Source organism: Rhipicephalus microplus, chromosome 3 (assembly GCF_043290135.1).
Source record: "Rhipicephalus microplus isolate Deutch F79 chromosome 3, USDA_Rmic, whole genome shotgun sequence".
Taxonomy (NCBI): Eukaryota; Metazoa; Arthropoda; class Arachnida; order Ixodida; family Ixodidae; genus Rhipicephalus; species Rhipicephalus microplus.
The window spans coordinates 135,338,331-135,363,583 of NC_134702.1; the positions used below are offsets into that span (position 1 = coordinate 135,338,331).

Consider the following 25,253-nt stretch of genomic DNA (forward strand, 5'->3'; position numbering starts at 1 on the left):
CAGTGCACTTTTTGACGGTGCATATTCATGGCCAGTTTTATATTATTAAGCTGCCATACATAAAAATTTGCAGTCTTAGAAAGGTGTGTAGAGCTACAGGAAATGCTTACAAGTTTTGTATGCTTGAATACGGTCTCTATGGCTCCAGACTCTAACACGAGTGAGTGCGCGTTGCGAAAAGTCGCGTTTCAATCGTGAATCACGCTATAATCACACATCAGTCCATGAGATTGGTCAAATGTTTTTTATCTCGGCAATCAAATTCTGATCTCGTCAAAAAAAAAAAAAGAAATCGGTGTACGTTTACCAAACTAGCCTTCAGTGGAACTTTCTGGCGACATACAAATAATGTTGCAAATGTAAACAAATATTCAACTGAAACCACCTTGGTTCGTAATGGTGCCATTGATACCTCATGAATACCATGTTCACTGTTTTCAATATTTCTCTAAATTTTATAAAAATGATCGAAATTTGAACAAAGCAGAATTTCCTCTATTCATGCTTACGTATGCGTGGTTATAAGCGCGCGCGAACAAATTATATATATATATATATATATATATATATATATATATATACGCAGATATTTAGCCTCTCATCCAAGTGATATCGTATCGGCGCACATGGAGGTACGTTAGCCCACGCATTCTTCCACTGAAAGCAAACTAACACAACTGTACCTGTTCGTTATATATGGCTGGAGAAATATCCATATAATCGAAAACGCATGCACCTACTATATTTTTCAGTTTCATAACTTCACTTGTCGGATGTGCCACCATTTTCTTTGCTATAGCGACGTTCCTTGCTGCCGGGCGCGTCTCTACGTTGAATGGAATTATGGCGTCAGTGTATGAAAGATAATCTTGCTAATGTGGCTGCGCTGTATAACTTTGATTCATTTTTAGGGCATATCACTCAACAGAGATGCATCCGACTGTGCATATAGCTCGAAGTCACGCGCTGTTGGCGTCTGTGCCACATTGCGTTCAGAAAAAAAAATGGGTTAAGGATTGGGGATACTGTATAGTACTCTGCGGACGTGCTACTGCGAGATCGCGGCACCACTTCGGCTAGAATTAACCACTTTGTCGATGGGGGCCCATTGAAAGAACGCAGCAGTTGTTTTCCACAAGTTTTCCAGGAAGTGCCTCAAAGTCACCGCACTGCACCCGCTATGCTGGTATATGTATAAAAGAAAAAAAAATTGTTAATGGCATCTGTTGCACGGTCTCCTCCGCATCCTGTAAAACAAGTGGCTAGGCAGCTGTGGGAGCTGCATGTGTTTTGATAGCAAAGAAAAATTTTGAAATCGTAAATCACTTCCCTAGTTTCATGGTATATCTGGTATAAACGCAAGGCTGGTTGGTCCTCTGCTGCCAAATGACGCTACATTTCAATAAGATATGAACTTAAACATGCGTCCAAATGTTTTTAGGAAATGACGGATTGCAGTGATATTCCAATACGAGGTGTAGCTGCCCCGAACACTCAGTATGAAGTAGAATGAATACAGATAAATATCCGCTAAACATCAATACTCGTGTTTCTTCATATATGCCAAAACGCGGTAGGGCTATGCTAAATTACGGCATGACCAGGTCAACTATTCCATTATTCAATAGCTATTGGCGAGAGTAGTGAAGGTAGCACTGCAATAAAATCATGTTGAACGTATGCACGCTCCTATATTTGAACTGTCTTTTAAATATTTTGAGTGTATACGTCACTTTGGTCGTTTGCTTTTGCCTGGCATAGAAAGCTGTATTAGCACAAAATGGGGAGGGAGGCCTCTAAGGTTAGTGAATTTATAATATTATGGGTAACATGAGGCACACCTTCAAAAAGCTATATCTATAAAGTAGATGAAAATTATATTTTACCCAATATAAAACACGTTGATGATTCAGTTACAAAAGCATAATTTACTGCAAGAGCATATTAGAAATCCAGGAATGTTACGAAATTATTGCAATAAATGCGGCTGTGTAAAAAGAAATGTCTCAAACGAAAAGCCTTTCCTTAATGTTTTCAGTATATGCGGTGTTGACGGTCTGTTCTCTTGGAAATATTGCGATAGTAGCCAGGCGTACAATTCGCAAAAGCTTCATGGTGCGCATAAAAAACAATTAGTACACTCCACCACACGAATCACTTCAATGTAGGCAAAGTAGATAAAATCATATAATAATGCTCAAAACAAGGCGATATCGCTTGGAACAATACTCTGGGCTGTTGTCTCGAAGATACAGAGGTTAGAAGTGGTTGCTGTAAGTATACCTTACGGTCATGATTTCTAGAAGACACCCGTACGAGATTACCTCACGATGACAGTGACAACGAACACAAGCCAAAGAGAAATTATTATAGGAAGAGCAACATGCATGCACTGTTTGTCCTTACTCTAATCGTTCAATGATTTGGACTTGCCTCACTCGTGGTAAATAGCGACAAGGTAACTCTCACAGCAGAAGTACTGTCTTTATTTGCATTGTTTTGATTGACCCTGCGCTTAAATACTACGTCTGATTAAAACACCACTTGTGTTTTGCATCTTTTTACAGAGGAAGTAAAGCCAATCTGTTTATCAAAGAAGTGCAACACGCGAATGGTGGCCCACTATTGAACATTTACTACGCGTTTAAGGACAAACATCTGTATTTTCACAAGCACATGCATTCTTCTTCATAACGTAAACTCATTGGCTCATAGGTACATCAACACTTGAAGCACGAAAAAAAAGCGCATTGTCCAAGCAGAAATCGATAGTTCTACTATTCGTCCTACTTTACATTGCATGGTTCAAGCAGCCTTGCCGACAGACCCAGTCTGCGGCTGCGACTCGCGCTGTTGGCGATAAGGGCGTAGATGTCGCAGGCGCCAGTGTAAAGACTGTGGCGTTCCAGGATATTTACCTACAAGGCCAACGAGCTCCGATGGGAAACTCGTGCCTCTGTGAAGAACTTGCGTAGGATCTTTATTTGATGCCTTATCTTTCTTGATTCTATAAACAATTATGGTATTTCATGGGCTAACGCCACGACACTAAAATGAGGTACGTCTCTGTCAGAGGCTTCATCTGAGCATGTGTATTTACTCTAATTCCTTTCTGATTAATTTGTCTTGCAACCTCCTTCCTTGCTAATTCTAATAGGAATACTTGTTCTGCGTTGAAAAATCAATAATTGTTTTCGTCAAGCGATTACTAAGTTGATATTATTTATTTCCATATACTGTTGGCCGTCTCACTGTATCATGGTGGGTAAAGTGAACGTTCACGTAAAACAGAATCAAGTACAAGAATACTATAGCAGCGGTACTTGGTTTAAATTTACTTAAAGGGTAAACTTACCCTTCCATCACAGAGATTTTTTTCTGTTCGTTTTGTAGAGTTACAGCTAATTGACATCTATCAGAAGCTCCGACAATTCCCTATAGTAAATATGAGTCTGTAGCGCGTAAGTTAAACAAACAACGCACAAGCACTCATTTCGCAAAACAAGCTTTGCCAAATAAAAAAATGCTTTTTTATCTTTATTTGTTTATGAAGTTTGTTTCTTTTGTTGTGGCTTTATAGCTTCTGTATACGCGTACTGCCCATTATTACGGCCATCCTTCGTACTAGCTTGACCTTCAGAACCTTTAGCTTGAACTGTTGCGTACACGCATCATATGCGCTCCTGGAATTACCTTATTTTTATTGACAGTGTAACCTCTCTCAGTACCTAACGAAATTCTCGCTACATGATCCGCCCAACTCCTGGCTGATCCCCTCAGTGGGTATATATATAGAGAGAAATAACTTTATTGGGTTTAAAAAAAAGAAGGGGTTTAAGAGCTAGATGGGTGCCCCCATGTCCAAGGCTCCACTGACTTGCGCCGCCTGCCGGACGTGGTCCAGGAGTGCTAGTTGCACCTCCGGGTCCGAGCTAGCGAGGAGTGCCTCCCATTGCTCCAAAGGGTTTTCCATTCTATACATACGCTGTAAGCGATCGAGTTCATTTGGCCGTTTAGCACAACTCCACGAGATATGGTAAAGGGTCGGTGGCGAGTCGCGGCACCAAGGACAATCGCGCCCGTACAAAGTTTGATGAACTTTGTGCAGTCGTAGATGCCAATCAATTCAGGTCATCAAATCAGTTCCTCATTGGGTTAGATTTCGTATCTGCGTTTAATTGTTGGTCAACGGGCACCAAGTAACGTGTGCGTTAATTCCTACTGTTCTTACTCCCTGTAGATCTTCATTAACAACGAGTTCGTGAACTCTGTGAGCGGCAAGACCTTCCCAACGTACAACCCGGCGACCGGCAAGAAGATCGCCGATGTCCAGGAGGGTGACAAGGTAAGTCGTGCACAAGAATTGCCTATGACTGATCGCCATGTTGAAAAATAGCCTTATATGTCGGGAGCTCTAACGCCCTATAGCAAGGTTCTTATAGCAGGGTTTAGGGAGAGAGAGAGGAAATAAGTAATGAGAAGGCCAAGAGGTCTGCCTGAGCCAGTGCCTGCTATTCTGCTCGGAGGAAAATGCATGCGCGAAAAAAAAAAAAAAGACGCGACTGGGAGAAGAAAAAAGTAATTCATACTGCCAATAACCATATAACATAGCGGTTTCGCTAGTCTCGCCTTCAGTTCTGTGTTCGTAAGAAAATGTACACTTGCCCCGATAGAAGTTGTTGAGTTCGCGTGATCACGCATTGCTGGCAAAATACCACTTTCACTTAGCGTTACCGCGCTGATTTCTGCAAGCGTTTTTGTGTTGGGACACGCAGAGCGAGTAGAGAGCCACGCATAAAACGTTACTAAGCTTCTGTGGACACCGCCAGTGGGCCATTGCAAGGTTTCATGCAAGATCTAATAGCATCATGTAATTATACAGGCAAGAACGAGTAGCAGTCGCCGATCCCCCTCTGAGGGCGAGTGCGAACAATGCAAGAGGTTTATCATCATCGCCTGCTTAATGTTTCCCTGCGTGTGCTCTGTGGGGACGTCTAGATTTTGAAATCATTCCTATTACGTGATCAGTTTATTTCTTTTTTGTGTTTACTACGTTCTCAGTTCGCGCATCAGGAAGCCGCGCATTCGGTCGGTTGCGGCAATGTTTCAATGCTGCCAAAGGAGGACGAGTGCTGGCAGGCTCTCAAGAACACTAGAAAGTCGCAGGAGGCAGTAGTTTGAGCCTTGTAGTAACTATTTTATAACGTAAAATCCTATTGTCTCCATGATCGGGTATTTAAATGCCCCGATTACACTTTTTTTTCACGCTGTGCAATTAAGTACGCAATATTCACCATTGTAAAGATGCATTTCTAGCAACTCTCCCCTCTTTTTTATGCGTTTTTTTGTTTTTGTTGAACACGCCAGTGCTGTTTTCAAGTTCTATACTGCGTGCATGCGCCTTCCTTCAATTTTCGTTGTTCGACTTTGACGAACATGCAGCTTTGGTACGGGAACCAACTGGTAGCTTTCTGAAGCAAAACACGCCTTTAAGTGCTTGCTTTCCATAATGGCCCCGCGTATCTGTGGGCGTGTTATGAACAGATAATAGGCTTTTACTAAAGAAAATGGTAAAAATAAAATACGTGACCGACAAGCAAATCCCCATATTTTGCGCACAGTTATGTTCAGCTCACTGAAGCCTTGAACTACTGCTTTTATGCAGGCATCCTTCAGAACTCCAAGGCTTACAACACATTTCTTTTTTTCTGCTCTTTTGTTGTCATTCACCGCCTTATCTATGACTGCCTCGCTGCTTCAACGTCTCGTTCTCATATTTCCGTAAACGCGACTCAAAGAATGGCGTTGAGTGCCGGTGCTTCAATGTTCATTTCACAAAGCTGTACGCGAATTCATTGTCGTCGTGACTTCTCATATTTCCTGCACTCTCCGATGTTGGCGCATAAAAATTGCGTGATAAGTTCGATGCAACCAGCCGCTTTCGCATAAGACACGGTTTGCCTGCTTCCGTTGTTTTTTCCGCGGCCTGTGGTTATTTGCGCACTGTTAGCACATGTTTTGCTTCCAAGTACACGTGCACATTGAAATATTTGCTTAGTAAAAACACGCTATATATCTCGCATCCTTTAGGTAACGTGGTATATTTTCAAATACTCGGCATCGCGACCATGCGGTCGTCACAAATTGTCGTTTAGAGAAGTGAGAATGACGCTTCAAAAAGTCGTTGTAGACGGAACGAGGTGTCCAATCAGTCATCGTGCGATTCCGCATGTGTGCAGCCTTGCATCGTTTTCAATTGAGCTTTACTACGAATGCAGAAAAGATGCGTCTGTTTAGGAAAGGGGAGGGGGGTTGTGGGGGAATGTAGTATGGCGTAGTTCAAGAAAGAATTACAGAGTTGGGAGCAACGGAAGCTGCACTCGATTGACATTAGTCGCGCGCATCGGGATAATGTACCAGGCATGACGCACAACGCCGTTCGGCTAAATGTTATTTCATGTCGACGCATATGATGTAGCAGAATTATTGTTCAGGCCTTCCAGCCACACTCAAATGCACTGGCTTCATTTGGCGGAACTTCAGCCTTCGTAACGCGACGGATAGACGAGGTTTGCGAAGAGTTTGCGCAGCTGCGGCGCCACGCAGGCGTTGTATATACAATGCAACATGTGACCGCACAGCGCATTCAGATCTGTCGACGCTGATTGCCTGTCTGGCGTGTCTGGAAAGTTTTTTTTTGTCGGTTATATGTGGTGTATTTTCGTTGTGTAACGCAATGCAGATATTGAAATTGCCTGCGACATGTAACGTAAATGCAGGTCCTCGGGTCGTTTATTTTACGCGGCGGAAATAACTTGCTTGATAACTCGATGTGCACAATGGAGCTGGTTTCGATTCTCCCATTGGGTTTTCATTACCTACCTTACTATACAGATGGCTCGCAATGAAGTCAACGAAACAGCCACGTTGGAGCACCAACATGGTGGTACTCGGTCTTTGTAGTGCCGCGTTAGTCCATATAGTTACAGCGCGAGAACAGAACGACGATAAAGAGACAAGGACACGTACCAACTAGCCTAAACTGCCACGCTGCCCAGTCACGTTAGTGTTATCCGTGCATTGCACACACTCTGACAAAAAGTTGTTTCACTTTTTTGGGGGGGTGGGGGGGGGGAGTTCTGGTTTTCCACGTAAAGTTGTCTGCAAGCTTAACGCGAACGCTCCGACGTGTGGTCTGGACGTCTTTGATGCCAGTTGCGAAGCTGTTGCCGAGGTACTACCTTGGTATGCTTGGAAAGCTACGTCGCGCTGTCGCCAAACAATTTCAAGACGCGTTTGTCCTTGGCTTGCTGACAATTGTGCATGACTATCATTAAAGAGGTACTTGAACTCTGTGGGGGTCATCGCACTCTTCGGCGAGCCGTGTGACCCACAAGAGTGTTAAGGTGCATCTTGCATGGCAAGCCCTGGCTACCCAAAAGCCGTCGCATTTCTTTCTTTAGAGTGCTTGCTGGTTCTTATTATACGCACGAAAGAATGTTCAGTAACGTTGCAGTGACGTCCTTATGCTTTGCTTATCTGGCTAGTTGGAACAAGTCAGTCATAGTGATATTTAGCGCAAACGCAACACAAGACAAACAAGAGGATGCAGGCGCAGTGCAAACTAAAATTTATTCGAAAGGAGAACACCCATATTTACTCACCAAATGAACAACACTGAAGCAAACTAACCGAGACGTACATGACGTCACGCGCAAGCTGTCAATACAAACTGCACTTTACTTGTAGCTGGTGAGTTCGCGAGTGTGCGATTTGATTTGCAGTGCAACTTGAGAGTGGCGTGCGCTTTATATCTCAACACCAGAAGACTTCCTTCAAAACTATTGCCCCGGTTACTGTTTAGCCAAAATGCTGCATTGTGCATTCATACAAGGTTGAAGTTGGGGAAAGTTGGATGTCACGAAACGGGCTATAGCGAAACGGGAAAAGTCGCTGAATAAACCGCCAGGCCAACTGCTTTTGACAATAAAAATGGCGCTGTTTGAACGGACACATACACACAGCACAGGCGCTAACTTCAAACAGTGTTTTATTGCCTCTCTTTTACCCTTCTGTCCCTATTCATTCAGTGCTATTTTTCTTGTCATCACTATGTACCAACAAGCCCAAATTTTAACAGTGCATGCAACAACTCTTGTTAAAACGTTGGCTCTGACGAAATTCCTGGTTTAATTTCTCACATGTTGTGCATTGTAGCATGAAAGCGACTAGAACAAGCATACACTTGTATCGTAGCACGTTGCACAAATTAACGTTGGAAAATTTGTTTTCCAAGTGTACCCGCCAAGTGAACTCCAAACGCTACTTTTTGTACGCAGCAATAGTGCCGACGTGAAATAGAGTATTGTTTTTCTTAAATAAATCGTTATCTAGTTGGATTGCAGCCGCAAGCAACGTCCGCCACTTGTAAACAAGCTCAAAGATTACAATTGCGCGATTTGGTACAAGCGTAACTTTCGAAAACTTTTGTATGCTCAAGAATGAAGAAGATTCGTTACACTAGCATTCTCTACAACGTGTAAATGAAGGTGCTCCAGAAGTCCACTGCACTCACCGTGCTACTGTCCATTACATTTTTCTACAACGCTGCACGTCAGTTTGCAGCCTTGCATGCCGCGTCAAAGCTGCGTTTGCTTGCAAGTCGAAATTGAGAACAATAGACTTCTAGCGAGGCTGTCTTTATTTTGTAGACATATTTTAGCCCCAACATATTTAGATAACCCACGTGTTCAGTTCCTACCTGTAACTTTAAGTTCGAAAGAATTTCTCTTAAGTTTCCGCATCATAATAGTCAAATAGGCAAAGGTGGCGTGAAAAAGCAGTTTCAATATTCGCGTGGTATTCGAGTTGCCGGCACATTAACTTTTGGTTATGCAGCGCAAGTTGGCTGACCTGTTCACAAGAGCTTATAGGCGCCAATTCACGAAAAAAAAAAAGCTTCTCGCAGCTCGCACTGAGTTGCGCTAAGCTGGGGCAGAGCACTGCTGGTCGGCACTCGGTTCGTCCTGACTCGGCAATGCACACATGCATTGGCATGCCGATACATGAAGGGTTCACTTCGTAAATCATGAGCTTGAGCTAGGTATCAATCGGATTCATTTAGGAATCGCTTGGAAATAGCAGCATCAAGTAGCTTAATTAGGTCAAATAGATTACTTCCCGTATTATAGGTTTAGCCTCGACTAAAGTGGATCCCGAGTCAACCCAGGTTTAAATAACATAAGTATCACTAATTCACTTTAGTCCTATTTAGTTTAATTTAGGCTTACCTCGACCCATCGTCTTGCGCTATAGGCACACCAAAACCTCAACTCGGCTTAATCAAGACTTATAAACAAGTACCCAATTAGTTCAATTATGTTGAACTAATTATATTTACCGTGCTCGTGTCTACTCACAGACAAGCCTTACCTAATTAGGCTTAGACATGAATAACTTGACTTAGCTGGGAACCGGTGTACGCTTAACTTGGCACTTGGCCTAACGTGCCCCCCCCCCCCCCCCCCAACATGACGATCGTGTCTTGCTTACATCACCGGTCGGACAAACGGCGCGTATAACAGTTGTGATGTGAAAAAAGCAAACAGAAAAAAAAAGACCTGCCCGTGTGATCCCCGTGGTTTGCTCGCAGGGATCGATCGAGTCGTGCCAGATTCATAACGTCCACGACTTTGCCGTTACAGGTAGCTCAGCCATTCGCGAGATTAACAGCACGTGACTTGCGATGAACGATGATAGGGCCGTAGTACTAGAGATAGCTGATCTGTGACGTATGATCCCTCTTATACGTCCCTACAGGTCTCACTGCACTCGATCGTATTATCTTACGAAGGCTAGGCGATATACTTGACAATTAGGCGTATCGCCGCCGGCACTTCGTGCGAAAGTGGCTGTGACCACGATAGTGACTTCCCTCAGCTGCTCAGTTCGAACGTTTCAGGAAATCACCTCACACTATAAATTCCACCATAAGATTTATCCTGAGGCAGCTAAACAGCTGAGCAAAAAGGAGAAAATTATGTGGCGAAAATTGCAAACCGGGGTGTTTCCAAACCCTAACCTGTACAGTAAATGGCACCCGGAAGTGTTCTACTCCAGATGTGCGCACTGCAACAGCACAGTGGATTTTGTGCACATGGTATGGACCTGCGCATCCTACAATGATCCAAGTAGAAACGTAGAATCCCGGGAGGTTTTATTACACAGCCGTGACGCCGAAGAAGAGCGTCAAGTCATCGGTCTCGCCCTGACCGCCGCCGAGTCCCAAGAGACTCCGGCCGATGGCTAGGGGGATGATTGGGGGCAGAGGCCGAAGCCTCCTCGCCCGTCATTCTAGACGGGTGCAAATAAACGTTATTTCTCTCTCTCTTTCTCTCTCTCTCAGCTGCCCAGGAAGCTGATTTATGTAGAAAAGCGCAACATACTAAAGAAGAGTGGTGTACGACATGACCAGTGGGGCTATCAGGTAATGAAAGAGTATCACGAAAGATTTGTTTCAAGCACACCGAATGGGCCGACGATGACAGTCGAGGGGACAGCATGTCAAGTTTCACTGTCCGCGTCTTTCGTGTGCCTCAAACTAGTATTTTATCTCTGGCGCGTACATCCTCATAGAGTACAACGCATCGTCTTGCCTGCAGTCTTCTACGTTAAAACAAAGAAAAGTGGCTATCGAAGCTCACCAACCTGGGGGATGCCTCTGGTGACGTCACCGCGTTGACATTCGTTCCTGGCGGCGTTGGCTTGGTTCCTGGTGGCTTTCCCGCATTCCCAACACCGTTAATTATTGCCGTCTCGCAATCGCTACCGGCGTCCGAGCTGGTCGGTTGCGATGGCGTCCTGCCGGGTGCTGCCGACGCCATGGCGCTGATCCGCGGTCAGCCGACTCGTCGCTGCCGTAGCTCCGTCATGCGTTTCCTGTGCTGTTCCCGCCGAAGGCTTGTTCGCATCCGTTCCCACCGACGCGCCACTCTTATTTCTCGAGAGTCCGCGACGCGTTCTCCGCTTTCAGGCGCGCACGTGTTGCGTGCGAATCGCTGGTTTCGCGGATGCATGTACGCAGACGGATTGATGCGCCCCGCGCCGCGAGTCTCCTTGTACCTGTGTACACTCGGCAAAGCTCTGCATACAGGCTTACAATGACTGTCACTTTTACCTATTGCACACGGATGCCTGTTGCTTCATTCTTAACGTACTTACGGAAAGCGAAAAAAAAAAGAACACGAAGAAGAACGATCACATGCTTAGATATTCGTCCAGGCTAAGCAACCCCAGGGGGCGAACATTCTTACAAAGCCCGCTTTATCCCGCTCTCATCCGTTCCATTAGCTGGATAGCTTTGGTGTCTTCTTTTACTCCCGCTTCCTTTCATGCTTTCTCACAAACTAACGTTAACAAAGCATCGCATCATTATCCTACATTGCTGATATCAGGTGTCACTGTTTAGTTTTCTTTTCTCGTAGTTTATTTTTGCTATCTTTCGCCATGGTAATTATCTGAAAACTACTTAGAGTTGAATTACGTCTATTTTTATGTTGTCTCATTTCAGTTTTTGTTGCTGTTTTTGGTAGTGTTTTTCTTAAGTAGAACTCCTTTTTTGTTTTCACCTGCGATGTATTTCATTACCTGTTTTCTGTACCTCTGTTTGCTGCATCAATTAATTTTTTCTATATTCACTACTGTAGGAGGTCCCGATTCAGTCTCTGGCTATGGGACCTTCTTCTGTATACACAAATTTTTGTAAATAATTTGATGACAAAATAAAACCATTTCTGAACCATTAACGGAGTCCCTAATAAACGCGTACTCGTCCGTAAAAATCGACCACCCGTTTCAGAACTGGGTCTCTGACTCGTGGACTAGCAAGTTTTCAAACGCTGCACCTGTGAGTTTAAATTAGTTTGTGTGTTTGGAATCGTAGCTACGGCGACCTTGCCAATCTTCGCAAGGATTATTAGGACATCATTCAAAATTACGCGCGTGCCAGCGTCAAGGATCACTTCACAATTATTTGTCTTCAATGTGTGCCTCCGAATACTGCCTTCATACTCCCTTCAAGGCTGGCTCGGCTAACTCAATTGCCGGCAGCATTGGTTATCTCGCCTTCCGCGTTCGACGAACAAAGGAAAGGTTGGATAGAGATCACGCCACCTCGATTTCTACATTTCTGTCGACATTCCATGATTAGACGCGGGCGCCCTGCGCCGCCATTGTTCGAACACACGCCATCAATGTTTTATCAAGGAGGCTTCAATTTTATCGAACTAAGTAGAAAAAGCTATCGACTCATGCTATTGTCAGTGAAGGACCGTTTAAGCGCAATCCAAGAATTATCCGAGAGCGTGTGCTGTAGCTCAAATTCCTGGAAAGCTCCTAGGAGCAGCCGAACACATTCTCTCGCAGAACCCGGAAGGGGGTGTCTTTTGTGAACAGATGAATCTCCTCCTACCACGGGATGTTGTTTTTAGCATGAACTCGCGTCCGCGTGTCTGTATTTGTGTGTACCTGTGTCGCGTTGCTTCGTGGATAACACGTAATATGGCGGCGGCCACCTATCTGCGGTGCTTTTGTGAAGGCGTGCACGCTAGCGCGTCTTCCTGGTGGATTTCTTGCACAGGACAGTCGGCGCCGATGTGCATCGAGCTCCTAACATTTCCGCATTTTACTGTTTATAACTATTTTGCCGGTCAATGACATTGCAAACAATTGTTTATTAATCGAGACGTTGATTTGGCCAAATTCTTTTTAATAACCTACTGCGGCAGTGTTCAACACAATTTATCTTAAATTTCGAGTTTATTTTGAAACATCCAAAAACACTTTGCCTTCAGTTTTATCTCCGTTTGCCCTGACCTGTTCAACCACCATTAACGTGTGTTTCGGCGTGTGCTTTTGTGTGTGCGTGTTATATGCGCACACAACTGCTTTGTAGAAGCGGGTTAGGTTAACCCTCCCCCACTGCTCTGTTAATCACTTGATGGTGCATTGCCTCGGCAGTAAGCGTGAACGTGAATAATGGTGAAGGAAATGTGTAAGCTGTTTTCTCATACAAAAATCTGGCTGATTTACTTTGACATATTATTGAGACTTGGAGGGCTCAAAACGTCCGTATTGACATTTTAGACATTGCTCTCAACACAAACAGCAGACTGACAGTTGTATATCGGCTTCCAATTTTTATACATACTTTTATTCCGACTAATTATGTTTTGTGGGAATGACGCGTGACGCCTTAGATACGCGGTAGGTAACACGCAGTTTTGAATATATCCTTTAACACAAACTGCCCCAACTGTGGCACGCAAGCGCGATCTAAAGCAGGCACGGCAAACTGAAAACTGCCATGTTTGCGTACAAGGACGTTCTTATCCTCCTCGGCTCTCATCCACGTACTTGTCCGCTTCTCGTTCACACTCGGCAATTCAAGGGGGTGCAAGGCCGCGCTTCATTGTATCTGCGTATGCGACCTGTCATTATTGTACGCTGAGAATAGACGGGGGAAACGTGCACGAGCCTCGAAGGCGAGCTACGAGCTTTTACGGCGACTGCACCGACTCTATTGGCTTAGCGTCCAGAATTTGAAATGCAAATTTGCACAGCGCAAACTGAATGAAGACAATGAGAGGACAACAAACATCCCCCGTGTGGCCATTTCATCTTTTGCCGTTGATTTTGTGAATATTCCAGTTATAAATCGTCCACTAGCCAAAACTATTGTTCTGTCAGAAGTCCGAGATGGTTTCTTTGAGCGTTATATTGCAGAGCACATTATTTGACACTTTTTCTGTAAACATAACTCTGAAGCTGTGTATAATTGGTATGGCTTCTGATACAAGGTGAAGGTGTACGAAAAAAATCTCAGCATATCTACAGAGTGAATGATGAGTGGGGCGAAGATTCCGATACATCGCTACACCGTGTATTGTCTGTCTGTCTGACCGCATCTGCTGAGTGAGTCATAGAACTAGACGGTCACGTAAGAACGCGAAGCAAAGGGATGGACAGACCCACGTATTTAGGAGCTTCGCCCCTAAAATTATGACTCGACAGGAAGTGTTGATATTAATAAAGCGAAACATGAGCTCACAGCCGAAGTCGATGCTTAAACGGGAGTAAGAAATAAAAGGGCATCAATATCTTAAATGAGTATAGCTCACTTGGCCATATTGAAATATGGCTGTGTGCGAGTTAGATTTCTGCGGAGATGGCAGCGTTTCACGCAAAAAAAAACGATGCCGATGAGTGCGCAGGAATGCGTCCTCGAATCGGAACCCGCCACATAAGTTTTTGCATTCGTCGTTCATTTTATTAATCGATGAAAAGCGTTGATTGTAACATAAGTGTGTGCACGCTTCCCTTCAGGGGAAGAGGGGCGGGAAGAGGGTGGCTAAGGTTCATTGACTTTCCCTCTCTTATATTAGCTCTGTATTGGGCAAACCTCACGTCCCTGTTCATTTTAAGTTGCTAGAAGTGAGGGTGTACCCGTCGGCCCTCCTGCCCTTGCGCCTACTTGTGGTTAATCATTATCGATTGTGGGCTTTCGCGGTGATCCGCTGTTTGTAGAATCGCGATGCGATCTTTTATCGGGTCCACTTGTCATTTTTCTTTGCCGCACTTCATTGCTGTAAACATATATAAGCGCATGTTCGTACGCACTATTAAGCACGTGAATGGAGTTCAAGATCCCAGCATGAGAGAAGTCGCATTGCGCAATGCAACAAAAAAATTATTTGTAAGTAAGACAGGCACACGCGAAGCTTGGAATTTCCCCCTCCCCCTTTTTTTATACTAAAGCAAGTGCTTAGTAACTTTTAGGGGCGAAGCTCCTTAAAAGGACACTAAAGGCAACTATTGAGTCGACGATGATTGTTGAAATAGTGGTCTAGAAACCTCGCCGTGTTACTTTTGGGCCAAGGCAGAGTCTATTTTGAAATAAAATCACGTTTTAGTCGTTCGCATCGGGTTAGCGCACTTCAAATTACCCGCCTAAAGAATCGGACCGACCGCACCTATTCACGTCACTGTCGCCGTGCACAACGCTGTCCGGCTTCACTGCGCTAGTAGTAGAACACCGAAAGCAGCGGGAGCCACAGCAGCAACAACAACGGCCTTTGGTGAATTTCCTGCCATTGACTCTAAAAGTGCAGACGTTTTTTTTTTTTTTTTTAGTTCATCTGCTAGATGACACCACCTGTTCTGTGTAACCGCGAAAATTGAATTTTCGAACCACTCGCGATATCCTCCATAGTAACGTCCGGTGGTTCTTTTTTATGAATTAAATGGGAATGAACAAGCAGCATTTTATTGCGTCTCTTAATGCACGGAATGTTCCTTATTTAGTGCAGCTAGATTGATTACTAGTGAATAATTGTAGGCGGTCCGTCTGATGTCATCGGGATCATTTTGATAATGTCCTACTGCGCTACTACGGCGCATGTGTTTTTGTGCATTTACCTTAATTTCTCGGTAAGTTGGGCACTGTTGTTGATAATATTGACGTTTCAGATGTGTTCATACGTAGAGCTTTCACTCTGGCTTAAATTGTTATTTGACTTTAGTGTCCCTTGAAGACTTCGTTTTTGACGACGGCGTCGTTGTAGCGACTGCGACATGAGCACCATCGTTGCTCATGCGTAATCAATGTTCCGAGCATGTCGTCCAATCATCTTCGGCTGCCGTTCGGGAAAGAGATCATTCACTGCGTGGATAGGCTGTGATTTGTTTTTAAGTAGGAGTTTTTAACGCACACCTGAAAGATTAAGGGTCAAGGCTCTATCTCCTGAATAATTGCAGAGCATGCTTAAATTTGCAAGTCGATTCAATATTTATGTCCTTTCCGTTTAGAACATTTGGGGTCCCACATAAGACTCTTATGTAGCTGTTACAAGGCATTTCAGATGCTTTGAAACGATCTCATTAAATTAATTGTAGTTTGCAAAGTGTTTATAAAATCAGTGTGACTATAGCATTTCGGAGGCCTGCGAAGCACCCTGTCTCAGATGCTGCTAGTGAAATTGGTTTTCAGCGAAAAAGTAGTTCGGAGTATTTTAGTGGCCCGTTGAATTGTCATATACGATTTCATTTGTTACAAATCGTGTTTCATTGCATCCATTGTATCGCTTTACCATTGTATCATAATATCGCATTGATTTCTTGTGTACATGTATGCCAACATTCGTATGTATATTAGAGCAAATGTATTCACTGCAACGTAGCGATGTTGGTCGTGACACGAAAATGTGCCGAAGTATATGTGCCTGTTCCTGGAATATTATGAAGCGTTTGTGTTCTGTACATACTGTAAATAATTTTTTTAAACAGGCCAAAGGCGTCGTGCGTCGTGAATTCAGTACCCGTTCCTTCGGGCTGACACCGCAGAAGGGGCTTATTCGAACAACTCGTACTTTACGTCACGATGTTCGTCTTGTGAAGAACATCGTGACGTAAAGAAATACGTTCGTTATGTTTCAAGCGAAGCAGCCGTCGAGATCTTCACCGTATTATCCTGCGTGGCCATCGCCGTACTAATAGCATCCATGACTTTTGTTGTAGTAAACTAGAGCATATTCTAGTTCACTATGCCTTTGTACAGCGTCAACCCACTAAGTGCGCCCACAGTTGCCAATGCATTAACGTGCAAACTGCGAGACAGCCAGTAGAGTACATTTCCGTCGGGGCCAAGTCTGCGCGCTTGGTCTTTCCCACGATGGACGCCGCTGAGGAGGGTCGTTGAGAGTGACAGCGCACGTTCGACTGAGAACGGCAGTGCCATCAGGGCTGATCGAGCAGAGGAAGAGCTCCTATGTCGATTTTTCAACCCTACCTTGGGAAAAGGGCACAAATTAGCCGAACTGCCTCGAAGTAAGGGAAATGCGAAGGTGACAGCGAGATAACACCGGCATTGAGCCGGTCCCATGCAAGGCGCCGGCATGATGAAAAGGCAGACTCGTGGACAACTTTTCTTTGCGATGAAGAGCAAGCTATTGGAGTGGAGCTTGTGCGCGTAAGATCACGCGAAGTAGTCCGGTGTCTCACGCGTTCTGTACCTCTGTGGAATGTTATGACTGTGCGTGATCAGCGCTTCATATTGACGCAGACAACGCTTGGCGTTCGAGGTAAGCGTGGAAGGTGAAGTTTCGGAGTCTTATGAATAAATGGAAGCAAATACGAATATCTTACTGTGTGAGCTGCGTCCAGCGCCAACGAGCCGCATGCAAAAACTAAAGGCAGTATTTTTCGTATGTCGCGTAGAAAATGCAAATACGATTGTAGGACAACATTCTTCAGATGCAGGAATACACACTATTTGGCTCTGCAGCTTTCGCTGCATTGACAAGAAAAGTTGTCCGCGTGTATAGCAGTTCCGTGTGAATACACCCGATGAGCGAAGCCCCTTAGAAATGGGATGCAAACGACTTTATATGCGCCTGATCCTAGCCTAATCTGGCTGCGGCTTTCACGACAGTCGTAAAGTGGCGAGTAGCTTGGAGAGTGTGAACTGCACTCGGTGGCGCGCACGACTGAGTGATCAAGTGAGCGGCGCGGTTGGCGCAGCGCGCGCCATCTGCCGCCGCGCCTGTGCTATACCGCTGTCCCTGGAGCGCGCAACTATTTTGGTCGGTGTGCGTGCCTTGTGCAGGGAGCTGCCACGATGGCGGGCTGTGGGCCTGAAGAGCTTCACTCCTAAAAAATCCACTCATCTTCACAAAGAGAATATGACGAGTGGGCAAAGTGTTGGGTATCGTACGGGCGAGTAACCCTACGTTGCCCGAGTGTTGTCCCGTTTAATGTAAATTGATTGACATAAACAGACATAGAGTCGACGACAAAGCCATCTCCTAAGGTACATAATGTGTATGTTGAAGCCACCTACCAGAATAGAGGGTTTGTGCTTCTAGGTGTTTTATATTCCGTCATAATGAGGATTGACATCAGTTTATTGTTGAGCCTTGTCAGTGTCTCACATCCACACATATCAGTGTGACGGACACCGCGGAACGGGACGGACAAGCCCCGGCCCTTCAGCGCTTTGCTCATGAAACACTGCGCAAAAAGGAGCTCTGGGACGGTGTACACGCTGCACTTCGCCAGCATTCACTTAAAAGTGAAGCTGCTCACAACTATTTAGGGACGAGGCACTTTTGGGGCCGGAACTTGTTTGGTGTCCGTTGTCACGGCTACATTGTAGGGGGCTACGCTCGGGTGACGCACGGTATACTCGAAAGGTATAAGAGACGCAAAAAGGTTTCACAATAGACTAATATTACTCATCATTGCGATGGAACATTATAAAACACCTACAAACCCAAACCTTCAATACTCCTTGGTGGCTTTAACGTGGATAGTGTAAACCTTAGGGCCTAGCTTCTTGACGATTTACTTTGTGGAGATACGCGGACCCGGCAGTCACACAATACGTACGCGTTTTTTTTTTGCAGGGACGATTTATAGTTTTTTCATGGTGGATTACGTAGAAATCTTCATTGTGGAATCTTTTGTCTAAACGAGACCTTGGTGTTCTAGATCAGTCAGTCGTTGGGGAATCAGCCGCCACCGTGGTCGAATGGTTATAGGTACTTGACTGGTGAGCCAAAGAGCGCGGAATAGAAGGCCAGCCGCATTTTGATGAACGCAGCATGCTTGATGCTCCTACGCTTGGACTTAGGTGCACGTTCAAGAACCTCAGGTGGCCGATGTTTCCGCAGTCCTGCGCTACGGCCTTTCTCATAATGATATCGCTGCTTCGAGGCGTAAAACACATGGAGTTAGGAGTAATCCTTAATGAATTGTGGCATAATTGTTTTTGCTAAAAATTCCGGCAGGTTCCGTACATTGCGGGCATCGGTATCACGCGCAGCAGTCGGCGAGTGGCTGCGCATGTCGCACTTCCTTCTTTCTTCCTTTTTTTCTTTTTCGCTTTAAGCTAAATCCTACAAGACGCATTTAAATTGTTGTGTAAACGTTGTGAAGATGTGTTCTAGTTGGTTTCTAGACGAAAATCATGGTAACGAAAAAGCAGAAAGGAGTACACTGAGTAGCAATTCGTGCTGCTACAACGAATGCGCATGCAAGTGGTCCGCGAAGCTTCGCACGAATGCAAATAAAGTATAAACGTGAAAGTACGCACAACACAATATATTAGGGCTTTTGACAACTCTGATCAACTGTTTTTTTTTTAACAATCACGATCGTTCGCACTGTTCAGGCTATTGACACGTGAATGAAGAGTATACGGAAGAATGCTTTGCCGCATCGTAGTATAGAGCGCTGACTTCGAAGCCGAACTGTTTCCTTTACTTGCAGTCCGACTTGACGCACCGACACATAATCCTACTGTCACAGAAGAACGGGCGCACAGCATTGACGTTCGCTTGGCGTCTTGCCACCACGTTTCGTTCATCCTCTCGTTTCAGCGTCGGCATCCCGACGTCTCGCCTAGGCTTTTCTGCCATGTTCGAAATGGATAGCGCTTCAGTGTGTCCTCCTCCGCGCGTCGCCGCCGGCTGTCGGGCTTCAAGGGCGAGCTATTTAAGGTGCACGGGAAGTGGCGATTAGCTCTGACCCCCCGGCCGCTGTGTTTTTCTGGCTCTGTTTTATGGTGTTGTCCACTTACGGAAGAAAGCGCGTCGTCTTCTCTTAGCTAGCTCGTGCCCCGAAAACACTCTCAAAGCAATGAGATAATTTAATTCGTACGTACACTCCTACGGTTTGATTAACGTGTGTATATATAAGCATATTACGTGCAGTTTACCCTTCCGCTGTTAGAATTTCTTCTGCATACTTCACTTGTACTGACAACAGCATCACTGTATTACTCTTTTGATTGACTATTGGCCACCAACCGTACTCTACTTCGTTCGATTCGAACCATAAATGCGTAAAGTCCTACTGCCAGCGTCATGTGCCCCATAGGAAATGCAACTTGCGGGACGTTGTCAACCTAGCTACTCAAGAGTCGTCTGTCGCCTTGTGTACCTTTTACTATCAAAGATGAACCACATTCTTATGTCAAGAAGTTTGGAGTCTGCGAACGCTTTGTTGTAATCAGTGACACCTAAGGCGCAAGCGCTGCCACATTTACTGCACATCCGTGAAAACATTGTCGTTACCTATATTGCTGCGAGTTTTATGATCATGCATCTGGACTGCAAGTGCACTTAATTCTGTACACGCAGTATTCAGACTCGCAAGAATTCGTTTGCTAAGTGCATGGCACCGTAATTTGCTAAATGAGCGCTCGCGGCGCCAATGGACTTTTCAGAACCATGGCGCTAGTGCGTCTAAGTAAAAGCTTCGAACGCACATTGAATGGTTCTTTTTTTTTCTTCGACATTACAGGCCGACATCGACAAGGCTGTGGCCGCGGCCAAGGCTGCCTTCGACCTCAAGTCTGAATGGCGCACCATTGACGCATCTCAGCGTGGTCTCTACCTGCTCAAGCTCGCCGACCTGCTCGAACGTGACAGGGACTACATCGCGGTGAATGCACACATCCAATTTGTCGCACTGTTGTTTGTCGAAGCGAGAGCGTTTCACAAAGTTCAGACGTAAATTCTCGAGCGCTGAATTTTTCCACAATGTTCGCCATTGGTCTCCTGCAATTTGGTTTGTGAACTCGTCTCTTGACGTTACGAAATATACACTCGCCACGTACGCACGATCTTTGATGATAACTTGATCAATTCATTGATTTTATTGCTGTCGAAACGTTGGCAAATATTCTTCATTTTCGCAACTTTTGATTGTGATATTCATGCAGAAAAATTGTTAGAAAAAAATCTACCTAAAGCCATCCGACTGAAAGCTGGGACGAGCACTTGGGTTAATGTGCCAATAATTATCATTCCAGTCATATCAAAATATCTTGTACAATGCACACGAACGTTCAATTTGGCATAACGAAAAAGCTGCCGTTAATGGAAGTACCGATCAAATCAACATAGTAAGCAATACACGAGCTTCATGACAGGTGCAACATGAATGCCGAAACTGCGAACTATACTCAATAAAGACGTTCGAGAAAATCGGTAGAAATGAACAAGAATATTATCGATTCGACTACAATATCAATGCAAATTGAGTGAGCCATTTTTTGTGGCAAATACTGATTGTAATATACTACACATACCTTATCTATGTGCGCGTGTTATGCAGAGTCTGGAAACTCTGAACAACGGCAAGCCGTACAAGTACGCCCAGGAGGACATTGACACGTCAGTGAAACACCTGCGCTACTACGCCGGCTACGCCGACAAGGTCCACGGCAAGACCATCCCCGCCGGTGGGTGACTCTTCTTCCCTCATCTCATTGTGTGTCGTATGGAGGTTTATAAGGTGAAAGTCTTTCATACCACTTGCTAGCAGCTTGCGTCCACCGACTGTTCGTGCCATGGAACGGTGCCAGGAACGGGCCTCTCTCACACGCTCTCATCAATCACGTGATCGCTGAGAGAGGGAAATATTGTATCATACTCCTGTATCACATAATTCACGAATACTGTTCTCGTTCAAATTAATAGTGTTTAGGTAGCCTTTTGTTTACTGCTATGTATGTAGCCCTTTTCCCTTGTATAACGGAACTTAACCCTGGAAGTATTTTACTGAATGAACTCAATGACTGTTAAGTGAATCTTCACGTGATATCCTATGCTCTCTACAAAGAATGGGCCGTTAAATTTTGAGCTTTAAAAGCGCCAACCGAAGTACACTTCCTACTAATTTGCACGCATCGCTCGTAGACGTTAACATTTATGTTTACTACAGAAAAGTCTTCAAAACATATTTTATTTGGAGGAGGGGGGAGGTGCATCTCTTTAATCTGAAGAGGGGGCGTGTTATGGTGTAAGCGTAATTTAAGGAAACGCATTACTTCGCTTTAGGTGCAGGTCGCAGAACGCTATGTTGCTGTCCAAATTATTCTGAAGCATCTCACCACCGCATATATCTCAATTACATCGTCGATTCGGCACGAATAATCCCTGCTCTTCAATCAAATTTTCCACCTGGGGTCATGAACGTTCTTCCACAGCCCCTCCGTGGTGGACTAGTGGCGGACTAGTGGCCAAGGTACTCTGCTACTCACCCGCGGGTCGTGCGATTGAATCCCGGCTGCGGCGGCTGCACCTCCGGTGGAGGCGGAAATGTTGTAGGCTGGGTGCTTAGATTTGGGTGCATGTTAAAAAAAAAACCCAGGTGGTCTAAGTCTCCGGAATCCTCTACTACGGCGTCTCTCATAATCATATGGTGGTTTTGGGACGTTAAACCTCGCATATCAATCAACGTTCTTCCACATATTCGGCATTGCTGCGTATTTTTTACTCCCCCTTCCCCCCAGTGTATAACAATTTATTCATACGTTTCCCTATCCTTCTCATCGCGTATAACTGACATCATGGGCTGTTCTGGGTTTTTGACCGGTCTTTTCGGGCGGATTAAAGTTTTGGCGCTAACTGCTACTTCTCTGTATTGCATTAATTATCGAGATTGGACTACTTTTCTAACTTGTCCGTCCACCTGTGCACGACTGTTATTCAAGTTTGCAGTATGATGTGCGTGCACAGCTAGAACATATACTGACCTTCTGCAGCAATTTCACGTGTATGAGGATAGTTAACTGTAAAGTAGACCGAGCAGAATTAACGAAATCGAGGTAATGAAATCTTTGAAAATCGTACGTCTAAATGCGTTCATTGGACGCTCTTGTGAGGGTCGACGAATAGCGACTAAGTTCATGGACCGCGTACAGAAGTGGCATTCATGAACATCGCAGAGCTGCAGAGACAGACCCGCTATAGCTGTTACTTAAGAAGATGCCTTACTGTGGCATTACTCTTCGCTGCATGCAATTTAACTACACAAGGGTTGTCGATAAAGTCGTTTAACACACACTAAGTGTCACAAAAGGTGTCGCATTCTGTTGAAGGCCTGCTGGTAGGTTCATCTCTAAACTTTACGCATAATAATAAACGCCGTGGTAGCACCACTTATTACTTGTGAAGACCACCTGTGCACTAAGGTGAGCTTGACAAGTTTAAAACAATTTCCGGAGCAACAGTGATGCACGCATGACGGCCAGAATTTCACTCGCTGTCTCCCTTATAATCGACTGTGTCTAAAAAAAAAACGAAACTTTTTTGTTTCATTTCAGACGGCAGCTACTTCACTTACACTCGCAGCGAACCGGTTGGCATCTGCGGACAAATTCTACCCGTGAGTACACAGCTGCGAAAATTTTCACTACCACACTCGGCCACTTGCGGGCTTCCTTTTTTTTTTGCACTCTATTATACTAAGCCTACACTCTTAGTCAAATCCGGCCTAGACTACACGTCCGCAGGCAGGAAATCAAGTCAAATTATCGCCGCTTCTACGCGGCTTCGTAGCCGTGTCCCAGAGAAACCGGCCCGATTCGAAGTGACCTTCAGAATAGCCGGGACAAGGATTAGCCGGGACTTCAGGTCAAATTTTTCCTGGCAAGGTACGGCCTGTGGTTGGGCGTGACACTTCCGCCAGCGGCCCGGCCCTGAAGTGGTGGCAGAAAAGAAAGCATTAATTTACGCTTTTGAGAGCGGTTTCTCGCCGATAATGCAGTGGACATTACGACTACAGGTAATTAGAAAAACCAGTAGTATCACACTCATCTACATCTCTGAGATTAACATGCAAAGCACACACAGCCCTGGAATCGAACTCCGGACCGCATGGGTGATCTTGCACACACCTAGAAAATTCGTACGGAAAACGTACCGGCATCCTTGAGCTTAGCAGCGCAACGCCTTTTCCCGAGTTACTGCGCTGGTGCTGTGCACGTGCTACTTGTTCCTCAGACCCTCAGCACGATGCATCCCGGGAGGTCGGCCTCGAATCAAATGGTGCTTTGTTTGGAAAGTTAATTAGCTTGATAAAAAACAGGTTTGCGAATTGATTTGATTGATTTCCAGTTTCACCAACATGTTCAACATAGTGGTTAATGAACGTATATGATGGTAAAAAGCCACGCAAATGCGGCTTGAGGGAAACCTGGCACTCCTCAGTAGAATATCGCTACGTATCGTAAAACACATAACCCGCTTTGTATAATACACACTTATGCAGAGACAATGAAGCATGACATTTGTAGAATGCACTGAAAAAAATTGCACAAGCGACTACACTACTCGGATAACACGGGAAAAAAACTAGTTATGTAGGTACTTTGTTATATGCAACAGGAAGGAAAATAGGAGGAAAAGAACGGCAGGGAGGTTAACCAGCCTATAGGCAGCCAGTTTTCTACCCTGCGCATGGGAGGGAGATGGGGTAGATGAAAGATAGAGCAGAGAGGGAAGAGATAAACACAGCACATTCGGCAGCACACGCGCGCACACTCATTGTCCAGTCTTGTCTTTCGCTGTGTGTGACATTGCTGTTACAGCCGCTTGTTCAAGTCTGTGTCGCGTAGGATATGCAACAGACTAGTTTAAAAGCTCTATATAATGAAACAAAACCGCTTTCTTTCACGCTCGTTGCAGTGGAACTTCCCGGTAGTGTTGATCGCGATGAAGCTTGCCCCCGCGCTGGCTGCGGGCTGCGTGTGCATCGTGAAGCCCGCTGAGCAGACTCCGCTGACGGCGCTGTACGTGGCCCAGCTGTGCAAGGAGGCCGGCATTCCCCCTGGCGTCGTCAACGTGGTGCCAGGTTATGGACCCACCGCCGGTGCCGCCATCTGCGAGCACCCCGAGATAAACAAGGTCTCCTTCACCGGATCCACCGAGGTGAGTGAAGGCGCAGCGCTTGTGCCCTGATCATTCCCTGTTAGTAGAGGTCAGACGGGGTGGCACTGAAGTCTCCGTGAGGTAAAGAAACAAGGGTGGCATAGTAGTTCCCTGTAGTTCAGCTTATTGGCTTATCAGTTGACGAAGATATCAATGCGCTTAAGGCGTTGAAGACGTGATTATTGCTGCGCTATGCAGAGGGCCATAGCGGCATTTTTTTTTCTTTCGTCAGTCTCCGATTTAACACACTTTTTACCTAAATGCAACGTAGGCGTGAGTCCTGTGTTAGCTTATGCCTATCACCATTGAATATTGCATACTAGCGGTTATAATATAGCTTCCAGGAACAACATTTGTCTTCGCAACATCGTGTCCAGCACAGTCTAGCGCTGGAACTTTCTTTACAGATAACGATAGCCCCAACAGTCAATTCGATCTTGCAGTTTTAATGATGCCTTACAAGTGAAACTTTTCGATTAC

At 45.1% G+C, this 25,253-nt stretch overlaps 2 protein-coding genes across 4 annotated transcripts in view; one reads left to right on the forward strand and one right to left on the reverse strand.

The window, feature by feature from the left end:
- Nucleotides 1-10,898, reverse strand: part of LOC119171501 (lysosomal alpha-glucosidase) — a 106,666-nt gene extending 95,768 nt beyond the window's left edge. For all 3 annotated transcript variants that reach the window (XM_075890280.1, XM_075890279.1, XM_075890278.1), the window contains exon 1: nucleotides 10,708-10,898. In XM_075890280.1, the coding sequence (XP_075746395.1) occupies nucleotides 10,708-10,883 (176 nt within the window). In that variant the 5' untranslated portion in view covers nucleotides 10,884-10,898. The remainder of the gene's footprint in view (nucleotides 1-10,707) is intronic.
- LOC119188190 (aldehyde dehydrogenase 1A1) overlaps nucleotides 1-25,253 on the forward strand; it is a 33,120-nt gene that overhangs the window by 925 nt on the left and 6,942 nt on the right. The window contains exons 2-6 of the mRNA XM_075890282.1: nucleotides 4,241-4,345; nucleotides 20,359-20,499; nucleotides 21,175-21,301; nucleotides 23,168-23,229; nucleotides 24,531-24,773. Coding sequence (XP_075746397.1) covers nucleotides 4,241-4,345; nucleotides 20,359-20,499; nucleotides 21,175-21,301; nucleotides 23,168-23,229; nucleotides 24,531-24,773 — 678 coding nt within the window. The remainder of the gene's footprint in view (nucleotides 1-4,240; nucleotides 4,346-20,358; nucleotides 20,500-21,174; nucleotides 21,302-23,167; nucleotides 23,230-24,530; nucleotides 24,774-25,253) is intronic.